This window comes from Microtus pennsylvanicus, chromosome 11, assembly GCF_037038515.1.
Source record: "Microtus pennsylvanicus isolate mMicPen1 chromosome 11, mMicPen1.hap1, whole genome shotgun sequence".
In the NCBI taxonomy this organism is placed as follows: Eukaryota; Metazoa; Chordata; class Mammalia; order Rodentia; family Cricetidae; genus Microtus; species Microtus pennsylvanicus.
The window spans coordinates 102,508,102-102,526,105 of record NC_134589.1 but is presented as its reverse complement, the minus strand read 5'-3'; the positions used below and the strand labels follow the sequence as shown (position 1 = coordinate 102,526,105).

Below are 18,004 nucleotides of genomic sequence, written 5' to 3'. Positions count from 1 at the left end.
ACAGAGGAGGCACAGAAGCCTGTGAGCAGTAGCTGAAAACAGTCAAGACTATAGGAATTGCTACACAGAAGTGGTCTCTTTTCACGGTGCTCAGATAAGACATGCGGCAGTAAATGAGAATTATCAGTTATTTGAACCATAAAACTCAACAGAAATAAAAAGAAAACACTCCTACTCTTGTCCATCTCTGGCCAACTACGCATATAACAGGCAAACCTGGTCTTTCTCTCATATGCAAGGTACTCAGGGGTGAATAAGCTTAAGGTGGAATTGTTACCTTTAAGTCATCCAAGCTGGAAGGCAGAGGTCCTGGTCTCCTTGCCGGTACAGTCGTGCTACTACTGCTGTTCTTGTCATTTCTTCAAAAGAAAGCGAAATGACAGCGTTCACAACAAGCTGCTTCCAGGTGCTGCTCTACTAACAATCTAGCGGCTTACAAGGAGAATTCATTGCGGATACATATGGGAAGAAGACTCAGGATCATGGGAATATCAAATGCATTCTACCCCAGTCAATTCCTAGAGGTTCCACTGTCTGTTGGTGTGGAGAAAAGTAGAAGGTGGCTCTAAGCTTGATACAGAAAAGGGCAAGGACTGGGGTTGGCTGAGGAGCTCTCGGAAGGAAAGCGTAAGGGCCACACGCTGGACATTACCTGTTAGCACATCTAACCCACGCCTTCCAACAGCTTGCCCGCTGTGGGTTGCAGTTAAATGCCTAGTCTTGAAAATGAAGTTTTTTGAGGTCTAGGCAAAATGCTCAGTGTTTTATGTATCATTAGTCTTTTTTCAAAGAACTTAAAAGTCTCACCTCAGAGTTGTAAGAACCCAACTGGTGCTTTTGATTTTATTGTCTTTCAATATTGGCCCTACAAGGAGCATTCTGGGACATTTTTCTGAATCAACCTCTCCATGAACAGCTGTACTGTGAAGTTGGGCAGTGGTGGCACACTCCTTTAATTCTAGCAGGCAGATCTCTGTGAGTTCAAGGCCAGCCTGACCTACAAAGCGAGTTCCAGGACAGCCAGGGCTGTCACATACAGAAACCCTTTCTCGAAAACCAAACCAAACAAAAAACCTGACCTCTGCCAAAAAACCCCCCAAAACCCCAAACAACAACAACAACAACAACAATACCCCAGAACAGCTATACTGCACTTTATTACCTGATGTCCCACCCCAAACCACCCTTTATTTCTTCTTTGGTGAAGCATCACTAATGGGTCTAGAGAGAAGGCTTAGCTAGTGAAGAGCCATGCAGGCTTGAGGACTCGTGTTCAGAGTCCCAGCACCTACATGAAAATCTAGGCACAGAGGTGTCTGCCTAATCACTGCACTGGGGAGGCATAAGGGTCCCTGAAGCTTGCTAGCCAAGCTAATAGGCCAACTCAGTGAGCTCTGGGTTCGATGAGAGACACTACCTCAGCAAACAGGGTGAAGAGTGACTGATGCTGACTTCTGACCTGCACCCGTGTGTGTGCATAAACACAAATGCAATCCTTTCTGCTACCTTTATGGCTGAGATTCCATATCCGTGCTGAGGAGCCACTGTTTAACTTCTATTATTTTAAAAGCTGAATTTTCTTTTCACCTAAATCACAGATGAGAGACCTGAGGTTCTAGGCTTCTGACAACTTCCATAACTTTCATGCTGCGAGGCCACACGGGGCTTATCTGAAGCCCAGGCTTACTCTGTAAATAACAAGGAGGCTCAGGGATGGGTAGAACCCCTCTGCAGAGCTTCGGGGTTTTTGTCTTTTTGCTTTTTGAGACAGTTGCTTGGGTCGGGACCCAGCTGTTGCCTTCCCTGGATTAGTTCTACCATAATAGCTTATTTGGGCTTGCTTGCTCTTAAATAATAACATGTTACAAAATTACTTCCCCATCTCCATGCTGTTTTAGGCATGTCTTTCCCGAGATGGTCTAATCTTTATCGTAAGAGGAGAAAAGTGATAATCATCCCCTATGATATGGAACAGTTTGCTCTCAACATCTTCCCAATGACAAGCTCCTCTGTCCTTCCCAGCTCTCCAGAGCTGGATAAGGGGGAAGTGAGAAATGAGATTTTTGCTGAGTTTCAGAAAAGCCATATTGGAATTGATATCTAAAATATTCTTCAATCAATGAGTTGAGGGTACAAAGTTGCCTGCTCTGGACCCGAACAATAGGCTGCAAGCTATGGAATGTCACCCTTCTCTGTTCCTGGGCATGTAAAATCTTCTCTGTGAGTCTCCTGCTGTCCCTCTCATTACCTCATCACTGCCCTTTGCCCCTGAACAGTTCCAGAGTCTCCTTTATTATAGCTGTTGTTTTTAGTGACTTGGTCCGACCAGGTCACCACTGTCTAAGAAATGGCACTAGCTGCCAAGAGGAACAGTCTCCTGCAGCACGGATTCTACTTCCTGCATTATGTGCCACGTGGAACAGTCTCCTACAGCACGAATTCTACTTCCTTCCTTTCACCTTTCTCAGGAATCACACATGGTCCCCATCAGGCAGCTTTGCTCACCACTACTGCATGCCCTTTCTCTACCAGAGCTTGTCTTTTTCTGTTTGGAAGAGCCTTTTAGAGCCCTCCATGCGGAAATTTCCATAAAAATTTCCCTGACCACTCCTGCCTTTATACCCATGCCTCTTCACTGTCTGTGGGTGTGCATCCTGTTGTTTTCTCACTTGACACTGACAATGGCTGCATCTTTCCTGAACAGCCGTGAAAAGCTGAGCCTACTGGAGGACAAATGTTGGACTAGAAGGCAGGCCACATTCACTTTGGGAGCACAGACACTGTGATGAGCTTGGACAGCAGCCGAGCAAGGGCGGTTCCTGAGCACAGGCTTACTTGACGGGTGCAGGCAGGATGGTCTGGTAGTTGTAGTGCTGGTGCTGCTGCTGCTGTTGCTGCTGCTGCTGCTGGCTCAGGATCTGCAGCTGCAGGAAGAGCTGCTGCTGTTGCAGCAGGCGGGCGTAGTTGGAGTCCATCTGCGGCTCACTCTTCTCCCCCTTCTGGTTTGGTGGAATGTACTGGTGGTACTTCAACTTCTTCACCCGGGGTTTGGGATCTTTGCATTTTTTGTTACGGTGTTTGTCATTTGGATTCTTAGGATGGCTTTGCTATATTTTTTAGGAAGTAATAAAAAAGAAAACATTTTAAAAGACGTAAGTTCATGAAAGTGTTTCTATAATGTGCCTCAGTGGTTTAGAATTTAAAAAGAGCTGTGTGCCTTAGATGGTCTTCAGTGGCTCTGGGAAGGAATCCGCAAGAGCCACTGGCCTGGGCCTGTGATCCCAGCACTCAGGAGATAAGAACAGGAGGATCAGGAGTTCAAGGTCAGTCTAGCCTATAGAGTCTGAGGCTAGTCTATTCTCTATAAGTCCCTGACTCATATCAAAGAACCATGAAGACGCTTGCAGACTTAATTTGATTTAAAAATTCTCATTCTACATTACTCCCTTGGCACAGCCGAGATGCTTGGTCTGTCACCGCCTATGCAAATGTTACCGACATCTACTCTGGGCCTCCTGCATAGAGACACTGAGTACTTACACACAGTATCTCCTAGTGAGAAGACAGCAGTATGAGTATGGTTATGTAAAACTAAATAAATGCTTCCTTCTAATGAGAAATAGATTATATAAGCAGCATTAAGGAAAATAATAGAATTCAAAATGCCAGGTAATATAAATTTCAAAAAAACCCAAAAATGTTTAATTTTTATTTTTAAGATGGGGTGAGACCATACATCTCTCCTACCTTATGAATGACAGGCAACTTTTTCTTCAGTTGTTCTTTTCGGTTTCAAAACAAGCAGACCATTTTCTTTATTTTGGTATTTATGCTACAACTTTATGTTCTCAAGGGGGAGAACAAAGTTTGTTTTGTTCTATTTCAGGTTGTTTATCTTATTTTATTATTGTCTTTAGATGCTGTTTGTTTTGTAATGAGAGACAGAATTGGTGTAGACCCAGAAGGAAGGTAGATGAGGAAACCCTTGGGAGGAGCTGGGGAAGGGGAAACTGTGATCAGAATATATTGTACAAAAAGATCTATGTTCAAAAAAAAAAGAATAAAATCCATAACCAAACAAAAAAGCAAAATGAAACAAAAGAGTGGACTGGAGAGATGGCCGAGCTGCTCAGAGCACTGCTGCTGAGGACCTGGGTTTAGTTTCCAGCGCCTACGTGCTGATTTACAACCATCAGGACTCCAATTTCCAGGGCATCTTTGGAGCTCTTTCGGCACAAGGCACTCACATGATGCACATAAACACATGTAGGCAAAATACTCAACTAAACAAAATAAAATATGTCTAAAAATAAAGAATAATAATAAAAAACCTAGAGAAAACAAGACATCATTCCTAGGCTGCTTTAGTGACAGATAACCGAACAGATCTTTGAATAAACTACATATATAACTTCTTTCTCATGACCAAAGAATAAGAAAATGATAGGTTGTCCCCCTACCAAAAGAATGGAGAGCAGACACCGAGGCTGCTAATGCTCTTAGGCACACCCTTCCTATGTGAATGCCTGTCAGTGTAAGTACAACAGGGAGGGTCCCGTGGACGCTCACGGAAAAGGTGCTTAGGAACGCACGGACGCTTCTTGCCATCAAAGAGTGGTTCCACAGCAGACTTTTATGCCAATGACACACACAACACATGGGGACAGCTGCTCTGACTGACTCACAAGAGCTCCATGTGCATCTTTTCCCAACTCTACACTTGGAGCTGGTGGCTGTGGTGGAAGCTTGTACCCCAGGAAAACTAGCAAGGCTGTAACTTGCCTTTCAGCCTACTGAGCTATTATATACCACCGCAGTAACAGTCCAGTTAATAACCAGTTGGTTAGCTAGTTTCAGCATGTCCAAGGAAGAATCTGTACAATGTGAAGGGTGCTGGAGCCTGTGCCTCTTCCACAGGAGCCTTTGGTGCATCTCTCCCTCTTCCTTTCCTGGGACTGTACATTCGTCACTGGTACTTCCTCCCCTAGAGTCAAAAACCATCCCTAAAAGATACTAGGAAGCAGCCTTCTGGGCCATTTAAGGATGTGGGGTAGATACTGGTGGGATGGATGTGGAGGAGGAGACTTTGTTGACATTTCTGCTTCTGGTGCTATTCTGGGAAAGATGTTCTGAAGTCAGAGTTCCACTGCCTCAGACAGTCTTGGTTGAGAGAAGACAATGCTCATCTGAACAGCGCCTTTTCCTTATAGCTGAGTGCTGGTGCAACCTTCAGAGTAGAAACAGGCTGGAGGACTGCTGGGAATCTCTGCTCTGCTCTCACTCCCCCATTCCAGACCCCAACCCTCAGAAAGCCCACCAAGGGCCAGCTCTTCCCCTGGAGCTGCTGGAGACCACACCTACAGGGTATTTTAAACCTAGTCTCTCGACCCTGCCACGGAATTTCTCTCCTGCCTTTCCGAGAGTCATCTGGGAGTTGCTCTGCTCTGTTTATTAAATCTGGTCTTATTAATTTATTAATTTAGTTTGATTTGACTTATTACATCAGCAGGGGAACCTCCAAACGGGATTTTCAAAATGCTTAACTTGGTCTTGAACCCAGGTAGAGTTGAGTCTTTACCGAGAACAAATGGGAAAGTTACTCTCCCTCCTACATCACCTTGATGACTGCTTGGTAAGCTACTCATTCCCAAACCAAAATGCCTATAAGAGGTCCAGGACCTCTTCTGGCCTCTGGATTGCCTGCCAAGCAACTCTGGCCCATTCAGTGGGGACAGCCCCTGTCCCTTGGAGTTCCTCTGTGTGGGAGATATGCTGCACAGGGGTACCCCAACCCCCCACAGTTTGGTCCCAGGCTATCTTGAGGGACATTTAGCCATTGCCTCTGGTCTCCAGAAAAAGGCTTGTGAATGGATACTTCTGGGTCCAAGTTCGATCCCAGACACACTTGCTATGTTCCTTATGAAATCTGTCTGAATCGGGGTTGTGCACATCATGCGTCTCATCCAGTTTACAAACGCTGTGCTCCTGCCCCTCGCATTTCCATGTTCCGTTTGTTTGTACACCTTCCTCTCCTAACAATCTCTTTCCAAATCCTCAACTGCTGCTCCAGCTCAGCTGGGCTCTCTTTGCTCTTTGGGCAGCCTGCGCTGCGACTCTCATTTTTGGCGCCCAGACGTGTGGACAACTGAATCCACTGAAAGCCCGAGAAAGCTTGGGAAAGAGTAAAGCATGTTTTCTTGGTATCAACAATTTCTCGGGTCTACTCTGCTTGCTAGAGGCAAGCAAGCGCTCTCATCTAAGAGAGGCTTCCTGACTCAGCTTTAGCTGCAAAACCCTGCAGCTCATTAAGAGGTCCTGCCATGAAACACTTAAATGGTATTGGAAAACTGACTGCATGCTTGTCTGTTTTCAGCTGTAGCAGGAAAATGTTGTGCTGTTTTAAAATGCCGGCTTTCTGGGCCATCCTGCCAGGGCAAACTCTGACTCTTTGAGGCAGGAGGTCAGCTACAGAGAGAGCATTTGAGTGTTGTAGCTTGTTTGCTGGCAAGGACCTTGAAATGCCATAGAGTCGTGGCAGTAAACGCGGCTACAGCCGATACCTCCACCATGAGGCTGGAAAGCTAAGGAATGGGCTACATCTAGCCGTCAAAGCCACAGCTTTAGTCCTACTGATATTGCTTGGTAAATTAAAGACTCGTGTGGTCAGAAAAAGAGAGATATACAGTAAAGAGGGATTCAAAGACAAAGAAAATTTCTAAATGGTCTATAGTGTGTTAAAAATATATGCAAGCTAAAAGTTAAAAGTTCTTAAAAGAAAAAAAAAAGGAAGAAAGAGGGTAGTTGGGTGTGGTAGTACACACCTTTAATCCCAACACTTGGGAGGCAGAGGGAGATTGACCTCTGTGACTTCAAGGTGTGGTAGCACACGCCTTTAATCCCAGTGCCTAGAAGGCAGAGACAAACAGATCTCTGTGAGTTCAAGGTGTAGTAGCATACACCTTTAATCCCAATGCCTGGGAGGCAGAGATAGGCAGATCTCTGAGAGTTCAAGGACAGCCTGGTCCACAGAGTTATTCCAGGTCAAAGATACAGAGAACCTGTCTCAAAAAGCAAAAAAATAAAAGTAAAAACAAACAAAATACAGGTTAAAATAAAGCACACAAAGATGGAAAACACACAGAGAATCTTGATACTGTATGCTGTTATGCTCTCTTTGAATTGTTTGAATGCTGAGGAAGGAGCAACAGCTGCTAAAAGATATTTGTTTATAAATGCCGCTGAACTAATCCAACATAGATATTTTGAAAATGCCTTGACTTTGAAATTTGGATCTAAGGACGTGATGCTTTGGAAAGGAGTTTCTTATTTTGTTTTAACAGAGGATGATTCCCTGTGTATTGCTTCTATCCCAATATGGTATGATGGACCACGCCCTCCTGAAGGGTTGCTGTGAACACCTTCAAAAAATCACTTCACTCAACTGCTGACTGAGATGATTCTAAATCTAGCACACAGGTTATACCCTAAAAGACCTGATTAACAGTGCCCCTATTCAGCAGGAAGCAGTTTGGAGAGAAAAAACTGCGCCCATGTTCCCAAATATTGCTTATAAATGTACTTTTACATTTAAAGGGGGATATGATATAGGTATGAATAATTTGCATTGATATGGATTTTGCTTTAGTGATATAAATTTAAGGTCAATTTTGTTATATGTATATGTATTTCTGCTCTTGATTAAGGTATTGTGATTGTGTAGTTTATGTAAAAATGTAATGTATATAGGTTGTTAATAGATAATCATAATAGTCAAGTTTGTAGTCATGTTAGTTAAGATTTTCTAGATGTACATAGATATATTTTAGATAGGCATTCTTTATATCTTTCAAAGATTATAGAATATGGCATTTTAAATGTTTTAATAATTTAGGGCTTTTCATGATAATGAGACACGTCTGCTCCTGACAGCACCAATCTACTTCAAGAAGAAGATGGGCATTAAGAGGATCCTTATGGAGTTTGATAGCCATTTGGGCAAGAAACTGCTCTTGCCTGGACTATTGCATAAACTGGACACAGAGAACCCGCAGAGAGAGGACTACTGAACTTGCCTAAAGGTGAGATGATCTTTCGGGGTTCCTGATTCATGAAAGAGTCTGCGAGACATTCTGCAGGACACAGCAGATAGTGACTGAACTGACTTTGAATTTTCCTGCTTCATGGAAATGTCTGCTGGATACCATGGGCCTGGAGGCCGAAGATGGATGCCCCAACGGTACAGAGAAACTTTGGGTGACTGTCCAGGCAGCAAGATGTCTCTGTCATTTCTAGAGTTTGAAAGTTGCTTATTTCTTGTTTGCTTAGGTAATATTGTATCTTTCTGGAGTCTTTGATGGAGTTGAAGAATAGTTAGTGATAGTTATAGTTTTCCTTAGTTATGATAAAGATAAAATAGATGTAAATATTGTAATTTTTACTTGATAACCGTTTTGTTATATGTAATTTTGCTATGTTAAAGTTAAAGCCTTCCTTTTTTTTTGTTTAAACAGAAAAAGGGGAAATGATGGAGGAAGGTCATTGGTTAAAAAATAAAGAAACTGCCTTGGCCCATTTTATTGGTTAGAACATAGGTGGGTGGAGAAACAGAACAGAATGCTGGGAGGAAGAGGAAGTGAGCTCAGAGACGCCATGCTCCCCTCTCCCGGGCAGACGTGATAACTCTGCTCTCTGGGGCAGACACGATCAAGCTCCGGCCCAGGATGGATGTAGGCTAGAATCTTCCCGGTAAGCGCACCTCAGTGCTACACACTTTATTAGAAATGGGCTAGTCCAGGTGCGAGAATTAGCCGAGAAGAGGCTAGATATAATGGGCCAAGCAGTGTTTAAAAGAATACAGTTTGTGTGTTGTTATTTCGGGGCATAAGCTAGCAGGCGGCCGGGGTGCTGGGGACGCAGCCCCGCCGCTCCCACCACTACACATTTTTCGATTTTCTCTGCAGTGCCTCCTCCTCTGCCCTTACTTGATGGCTGTCGCCTTTCGGCCAGGAATCATCCTGTGCTGCTTTATACTATAAACTCTTACTTTAGGATTTTTAGGTTGGTTTCCAAGGAAAAGTCTTGTCTTTCTGTTCAAGAGTACTGTTTATTTTGCATGTACAGGTGGAAATGTGTGAATGGTGTGGCCACACGCTTGTTTTTAACTGGTCCTGGATGTCAGGGTTTGTGTGTTCTGTGTGTCTTAGTTATATAGCTCAGCTGTTATTACAACTAGCTGCCCGAGCTTAAAATTTGCCTCTGGGCTTTGCTGAATCTGATATGATGACAGAGAAAGTTATTTTATGCTGTTCTACCTTGTTATATATATAAAAAAACAACTTAGAAAAATATGTATGGTTAAAAAAAATCTGTAACGAAAGTTAACTTAAAATTTGTAACTCCAGCCGGGCGGTGGTGGCGCACACCTTTAATCCCAGCACTCGGGAGGCAGAGGCAGGCGGATCTCTGGGAGTTCAAGGCCAGCCTGGTCTACAAGAGCTAGTTCTAGGACAGGCACCAAAGCTACAGAGAAACCCAGTCTCGAAAAACCAAAAAAAAAAAAAAAAAAATTTTAACTCCAGCCGGATGGTGGTGTGGTGGTGGTGAACACCTTTAATCCCAGCACTCGGGAGACAGAGGCCAGTCTGGTCTACAAGAGCTAGTCCCAGGACAAGCTCCAAAAACTACAGAGAAACCTTTCTCAAAAAGACAAAAACCAAACAAATAAACAAAAAAAAAAACCCAGAATGCTGGAAGCAAAGACCTGTATTTTGTTTATAGCCATCTTAAGTTCACAAGTTAAGAGCAATTAGCATTTCCTTTGTAAGTTATTATCTCTTTCTCTCAGCCAGAGAAGTCTTCAGACCTGACACCCTCCCCTCCCCTTACCTGTTTGCTATATATAACAGCTCCTGAGGAGTAATAAAGTTGGCAGCTTGATCAGAAAGCCAGATTTTGCCGTTATCTCATGTCTCTTGTCCCTTCCATTCCTCTTCCTCCTCCAGGTTTATCAGGGATGCCCATTCGTGTCCCACTGGTTGGGACATCACAGCCCTCCCCCAAACAAAACGAAACAAAACTGTTCATTCCAGTTTGGAACTGCCCTGGAAAATAACATGTGGGCACTCACCATTTTGACTAAGGACAGAGATTAGGGAGGTCATATGACTTCTCTGCCATCTTACTGCATGGAATGGGTTCACCAGGAGACATTAGGTCTTCAAGTTATTTTAGGTTAAGATACATTTCCGTATGATAATTCCTGTCCTGTCCTAAAAACATGGTTTATGAGAAGATAGGATTTAAAATAATGCTAGTTTACCTTTCTGGCAGCCAGATTTTGTTTCTGATTCTCCAATGCTTCAGAGATCTGAGAATACGGCATTTTAATTAAAAAAAAAAACAAAAAAAAAACCCCAAAAACCTTCTCATGATAGAGACACCAGCTCCTAGCAGCATCCTTTATCTCCTCCAAGGAAGCTGGATGGCCACAGAAAAACCTCCATCTGCACCTTGCTTTAAACATGGCAATGCCAATCATTGAGCAACAAACTGCCTTGCACCTTAACTGCTGCTAAGACCCTGTCCAGACTGTGGATGGGCAGAACAGTGGGGAATTGATTGTCCTGCTTTGCCAAGACAAGGTAGGCCAGTCTCCTCAAATTCCTACTTCATAGAAAAGTCTGTCAGACCTTGATAGCCATGGAGAGACTTGAGGTAGCTGGAAAGCTGTCTCCCTTCTGCTTAAATTTATCCTTTTTAGATCCAGTGATGTTTGATGACTAGGGTACCAATAGAGTTACCAGTTTAACAGCTTTCCCCTGACCCCCAAGGCTACAACCACTTGGTAGCTCATTAGTTCAGTCTCCTGTTAAAGGTACTGATAGGTGGACCTTGTTCACAGGCTTCACGGTGTAGGACAAACAGGTTTCAGATGTAACTTTGGAGACTCAGAATCTTGGCATGGATAAAGGCAGTTCTGACGAGCTAAAAGAGCACTGACTACAAACAGTTTTCAGGAGCCATTAAATTTCTGTGGATTTTACTGGTCACAGGTTTTAGAGACCAGTTAGCATTAAAGAGGGTATGGAAGCCTGCAGGCGTGTTCACCTCTATCTTCCCTTGCTCCTCAGCTGCCCCTCCTCCTCCTTCACTCACTCAACCTCTTCTGTTCAGTAAATTTCCTCTTGTTGTCTTCTAAAGGGATAGACTTAAAGGTGTGTTTTACGGGGCTAAAACTAGACCCTAGGAAAAATGTTCATATTTTTTAATCCACAGCCATAGCCTTTTGCTATGACACTAAGATGTAACTCTGTTCCAGATGTTTTACAGATGCCTGCAGGTTCCTGGGGAATTGATTTCCCTGCTTTGTCAAGACAAGTTTCACTCCCGCCTGACGCATGCCAACTCCAACCCACAGAGAGCCCTCCAGATAGGACAGTCCCTGCACCAGTTCTGAGGACGCCAGCCGGGTGTGGACTGGCAGTTTGACCTCACCCACATGCCCACTCATAAAAAGTTTCGTTATCTCCTAATTCTTGCTTGTTGACCTTTATAGGACGGATAGAGAGAGGTATCCCCAGCTCCAGGGAAACAGCAGAACTGATGGCTCAGGTATTCCCAGAACATACCATCCCTTGATTTGGCAAGCCATGCCTTCCCCCAGCTCCTGAGACACAGTGCTGGTACCACCTCTCTTGGCTCAAGTGGGCACCTATCCAGCAACTGGGACCTGGTTCTCCGAGATGTCCAGTGCAGGGCTCCCCTGCTCCGTGTCTGCTCCCTCACCCTGGTCTCTTTTGTGCTATCAGCGCACATGTCCACTGCAACCCTTCTGGCAGCCATCAGTCTTCCCATGGCCCCGTTCATGAAGCCAGTGATAATTTGGTTTTTCTTCTAGCAACCTGCCTTTTCTGCCTCCCCAAGGAACAGATGCCTGAGGTCTCCAGGATGAGGGCAAACCAAATGCTTCTTTACCCACATCCCCACTGAGCATGAACCCATCAACTCCACCCTCCCCACTTGTCCCTTGTCAACATCAACAGAAGTAGCCAGACTTGAACTGGCATCCATATATATCCAAAAGGGTTAGGATGTTGGTAATCTCTACTTCGGTCTCACTCCCCCATTCCAAACCCTGCCCAGATGTTTGACTGGGAACCTGGCCCCACTCTTCCCACCCCAGACTCCACCCCTCAGAAAGCCCACCAAGGGTCAGTTCCTTCCCTGGAGCTGCTCAAGACCATGCCTACAGGGTGTTTAAGACCTGGTCCTAGACCTGCCATGGGATTTCTCTCCTGCCTTTTTGAAAGTTACCCGGAGAGTTGCTTTTCTCTGTTTATTAAATCTGTCTTATTAATTTGGCTTGATTTGGCTTATTGCATCAGCAAAGGAATCCCCAAACTGGGGATTTTAAAAGTATTTGTAAGTAACCACGCCACTTCCTAACTTATTTGAGGGTCAGTCTCCTCTGCAAGGTGATAAGAGGTTAGCTAACATAAATGCCCTATTTAGTTCAGTTTAGTTTCCAGTTTTAGGAAAAGTCACAAATGAGATGGTTAAACTATTCCTTATTGCTTTTTCCCATCATTTTATTTAGAATTTATAAATAGGATTTTAAGAACTTTAAAAATATACTGCATATTTAAGTTTTTTCTTCTTCCTTGGGATTTATTCTAACTGAATAATTTCAACCAAGCACACTTTGGGGAACAGTGCCAGGAGCCAGAGGCATAGCTGAGATCATGCCGAGCTGCTTGGCTGAAAGGACTCAAACACAAGGCCTCTCTGGAGTCTCTGAACCGCACACACTCTCCTCCGCATGCCACAGCTTCTCTTGTGCATCCAGTCCAGAGCTGGCTGCCATGAAGATGCTCTTGTGATGCTGCAGAGCCAGCGCTTACTTCAGAAAGGTCACGTGCTGACCCTGGGAGCTCAAGACATGCCTGTCTGTGAGCACAGTCCCTGTGGAGTGGAGCCCTGCAGTGCTGTGCTGAGCACCTACCTTTACCAGTGCCGGGCCAGGCTTCGCTGAGGACACAGTGTTCGTGGGGAGGATGGGAGCTGTAGACCTCGTGGGAGGCTGGTCCGCAGTTAGAGGGGTTTTCAAGAATTCAGGAACTGCTGGGGACACGGAGGTAAACTGGTGGGAAAGGCAGAGAGAGACATGGCCATGAGATCAGTAACTGGAGGAGGACTGGAACTGCAAGGGAATGACCTCATTGTACAAACAGCATCCTTACTGGTCAGCCCCAACCACATTCATGCAAAAGACTCAGAGGCTGTATTTCTATATTTGCACACACATACATATGCATATACATATATGCAGTAAGGATAAAGAAAAAGAGTCTATCAACCTGAGAGTGGGGGAGAGTCATGGGAGGGGCTGGAGAGAGCAAAGGGAGGGGCTAGTGATGCAATTCTATTTTCATTAAAAATGTATAAAAACTTATAAATATAAAAATAAGTCTAAAATCAAAACAAAGAAAAACACAGTATTGTGCCTGAGGTCCAGAGGGAATTACAGGCTTGTTCTCCATGCAGTAGGTTATCAGCTTCGTCTCTACAGCAGGGCAGCTGGAACTACGCAAGCGTGGACTGATGTGGCTGCATGTGTTGTCCCCCACTCCTCTAACAAGTGAACTCAGAACTATCCTTATTTTTGGCAAAAATAAAGTAAAACAACAATAATAACAACAAAAAAAAACCAACTTACAAAAGCAATCAAAACAATACATAGCATTTCTAAACATTTTTTGGTAGGTTGTGCTAATCCTGGCTCATCCACATGTAGGGTTTGGACTTTCAGAGCATGGGGAAGACCATGTCATCCCCAAGGGCCTTCAATGTACTGCACACCTCACAATTCTGTCTCCAAACCAATGCTAATTGACCACAGCCCCGTGTCTTTTAAAAGAGAAGCTGAAGAATGTGTTGGCAGAAACTATCCCTGTGCATAAGGAGCTTCTCTTCCAGGGCCTTTGCCCTTTCCAGAGCCAGTGAGCACCAGCATGGAGCTGGGGTGGGGGTAGAAGCAGCCACGAGATCTTATTGCTTCTCGCCAGTACCCCATTCTAAGTATGTGGCATGTCCGTCACCTAAGGCAATGCTATGTTCTCACTTCTGCTTCCTTATTATCAGCTTTTTGGTTTTTTTTTCTTCAGGGAAAATGGTTTTTCTTCAGAAAAGACACCCCACCCCCTTCAGTCCTCCTGTGGAAGTTTTTAAAGTAACAAACTGCATTTCTCTTCCTAAGATAAAAACCTAAAAACCTGGAGTGTTATTAGTAAAAAGAAATATGAAGCCTGGTGTATAAACTCAATAAATGTCTAATTGATGGTGTTCTTGTGGCTTCCCCCAGCAAAGTCACATTCTCAAACTCAGCTGTGACTGTGTGAGTGCGTGTGCGATCGTACAAGTCCAGTCCCTGTCTTTGAGACAGGCGCCTGCTACTCATTTCACCATCAGAGTATTACACGAAGACAATGTAGGAGACTGTGAAGACAGCTGGGAGCTTCATTTCATCCAGCCTGTTTCAGACTCTGGAGATGTCTGGCTCTCTGAGAAACTTGTGGCCAGCCAACGTTCATGCTTCAAGTGAAAAGTGGCTCTTCCTTATGGGACATGGCCTTCTGTGATCAGTGGTCCTCTACCTGGCATACTGCAGGGATGGAGATACCTCTGGGTGGTCTCACAGGGAGTATAATCTTTGACGCTTGTATAACTGGTATATGAAGTAGAATGTAGTGCTTGAATTTTGAATTGTACATTATCTCCTCACAAAAGCATTCCATCTGGTGAGCTGTCATGATAGCCCCGAGCATGCCGCTATCCAGAAGTACAGATGTAGCAGCTGGGGGCCGCTTGTGAGGACATCTCTTTGCCTGCACTCCTAGGCTGTGCCTCTTCCAGCCTCTAATACAGATGCTGTCTTCTTATTATCCCCACTTCAACGTGACTGCTATCCAGAAGAACCATAAGACCATTGAAATACAGCAACTCTCCTGTACCTAAGGGGCAGATAAACAAGCTGAAAGAAGAGATCTGGAGTCCTCTAGGAGCTGACAGGTTTCTTACGTGTCTTGAGGGGCCCAAACCAAAATATCCTCAACAAATGGCTCCAACTGGGCAAACTCTCCAAAAGAGGCCGGATGCCAGGGTTCTTCTAAAAGGGTTTAAAATATCCAAGTCACAAAGGGCACTTCCTCTGCTCCACAGTTAATATGGCATCACCTTAGAAAGAATACGAGGGAAGCATCATGACACCAAGACCTGCATTCCCTCTGTGAATCCAACGATGCAGAATTATTTCTCTAAAGAAGAAGAAGAAACAGAAGCTGCAGACTTGACTTCCCATCCAACTGTTCCCACCACAGGATGCAGGGCTCATAATTGCTAGTATCCTCACTTTCATCCTAACACTATCAAAGAAAACATGAGGACCTAAGTTTGGAACCCTAGCACCCATGCAAGAGATGCAAAGTGTGACAGAAAGCACCTGTAATCCCAGCACTGGGGAGACAGAGACAGGAGGACCCCTGGAGCTCCTTGGCTAACCACCTTGCCAAATGGTGAGCTGCAGCTCAGTAAGAGATCCTGTCTTAAAATAAGAACAGTGACTAAGGAAGAATCCTAAAGTTAGTCCCTAGACACATACACTCAGGCACATGCATACATACGAGTGCACACACTCACATGAACATACACAACACTTGGCATCAAGTTCTGGCTTTCACATACATTCAAAGGAAAATGTAAATACTGGGTATTTTGAAAATAAGTTAGAAAACGAGGCTTTTAACCTTAAAACTAACATTTCTTTTACAAGAAGTTGCTATAGGAAAAGTTCATGATGCAGGCTCTGGCTGCCTCCCCTGCAGCCTACTGTCTGCACACAAAGGCTCAAGAGCGGCCTTCTGGAAAGGTCGTACTTTCTTATGCTGTAGTTTTTCAATCTCTAATAAGCATGCTTTTAATTCAGGATGCAGAAGAGTTCTTGCTGAAGATGGCAACATGCAAGTAAGTTCAAACTGTGACTGTTCTTTGAATACTGTGTAATTATCACAGTTTCCACACTGTTGCGGGAGGTCCTCCCGCTCCTCCAGCCTATAGCTGCTGAGATACCAGCCCATTGGGGCGTGGTCTCTCTCCCTTTAAAAAAGCGGCCACTTCCCCTTCTCTCTCTCTTCACTTCCTGCTCCACCGGCAACTAGACTCCCTTCCTGGTTGCGTAGAGGGCTGTTGCCTGGGACAGTGATCTGTAAGTTTTTTCCCCTTTAAATAAATACCACCCTATTAATCATAATCCCAAATTGGTGTGGCATTGTTTGTGACTTACGCCTTCATTTTGGCGCCCAGACGTGATGGACTAAATCCACTTAAAAACCTGAGAAGGCTTAAAAATAAGGGAGAGAGAGTTTAACACAGATTTTTGCTGTTTGTTGGTGGCGTGCTGTAGAGAGATTTCCTGATTCGGCAACAGCAGCAGAAAAAAAGCTGCATCATTTTAAAGTGCGGCTTTCTGGGCTGTACCGCCATTGCAATCTCTGTCTGGCTGTTGCGGGAGACAGAGCTTTTAAATGGAGCATTTAGAGTAATGTGCTACAGCTTGGTTGATGGCAATGTGGACTGCTGTATGCCTGGAACTCTGTGTGGCTCAGGGGCACCAAATGGCTCTGAGGCAGGAGCTGCTGGGCTCCGCCATGATGAACTGTGCTGGTCTCAGGCAGGAACTACCGTAATTACCATAAAAACAGCACAGTTAAGGTTTAGACTGGGCAGGAAACAGGCTGTACCTTATTACCGTATTACTTGTACATGTTGCAACTTCAGTTTTTAAGAACTGCTTAACATTTTAAGAAATGCTCCTGGATACTAAAAAAAATGTTACAGATTCACAATAAAACAGATTCAGACATAAAAGACCACACTGTTGGATGAATGTACGTAGGCTTGAGAGAGAGAAGAAAAAGAATATAGAGAATAAAGTTAATGTCTTAAAAAAAAGGGTGAAGTCTTTAAAGAGACAGAGTATAGATAGTTAAGAGATTAAAAGAAATAAAGAAAAATAAGCCATGTAAAAGTGGAAAATTCATAAAGAGTCTGGATTCTTTGTATTATTGTGTTTTCTTTAAAATTTTTGACTGTGAAGGAGCTAACTACAGAGAGACATTTCATTACATGGGCTGCCAAGCTAAACCAGAATGGATATAAGGGTATTACGATTTCAAAATTTGGGTCTAAGGGTATGATGCTTTGGAGAGGGTCTTCTTTTGTTTTCACAGAGGACCAGACCCTGTGGATTGCATCTACCCCGATATGGTATGATAGACCACGACCTCCCGAAAAGTTCCTGTGAACACCCTCAAAAAATTACTTCACTCAACTGCCAACTGAGATAAACCTGGCACACAGGTTACACCCGAAATGATCTGATTAACAGTGCCCCCATTCAGCAGGAAGCAGTTTGGAGAGAAAAAACTGCACCCATGTTCCCAAAATATTGTTTATAAATGTTCTTTTACATTTAAAGGGGGATATGATATAGATATGAATAATTTGCATTGGTATGGATTTTAAGGTCAATTTTGTTATATGTATATGTATTTCTGATCTTGAATAAGGTGTTGTGATTGTGCAGTTCATTTTTAAAATGTAATGTATAATTAGGAAATATAGGTTGTTGATGGATAATCATAAATAATAGTCAAGTTTGTAGTCATGTTACTTAGATTTTCTAGATATATAGAGATATATTTCAGATAGGCATTCTTCATATCTTTCAAAGACTGCAGAATATGGCATTTTAAATGTTTTAATAACTTAGGGCTTTTCATGACAATGAGACATGTCTGCTCCTGGCAGCACCAATCTACTTCAAGAGGAAGATGGACATCGAAGAGGATCCTTGTGGAGTTTGATAGCCATTTGGGCAAGAAACTGCTCTTGCCTGGACTGATGCATAAACCGGACACAAAGAACCCGCAGAGAGAGGACTGCTGAACTT

General features: G+C 43.9%; 1 protein-coding gene across 9 annotated transcripts in view; it reads right to left on the bottom strand.

Moving 5' to 3' along the window:
- Mrtfb (myocardin related transcription factor B) overlaps positions 1–18,004 on the bottom strand; it is a 172,178-nt gene that overhangs the window by 20,042 nt on the left and 134,132 nt on the right. For all 9 annotated transcript variants that reach the window (XM_075942067.1, XM_075942070.1, XM_075942064.1 and 6 more), the window contains 3 exons: positions 13,001–13,138; positions 2,836–3,107; positions 278–359 (listed from right to left, as the gene is read on the bottom strand). In XM_075942067.1, coding sequence (XP_075798182.1) covers positions 278–359; positions 2,836–3,107; positions 13,001–13,138 — 492 coding nt within the window. The remainder of the gene's footprint in view (positions 1–277; positions 360–2,835; positions 3,108–13,000; positions 13,139–18,004) is intronic.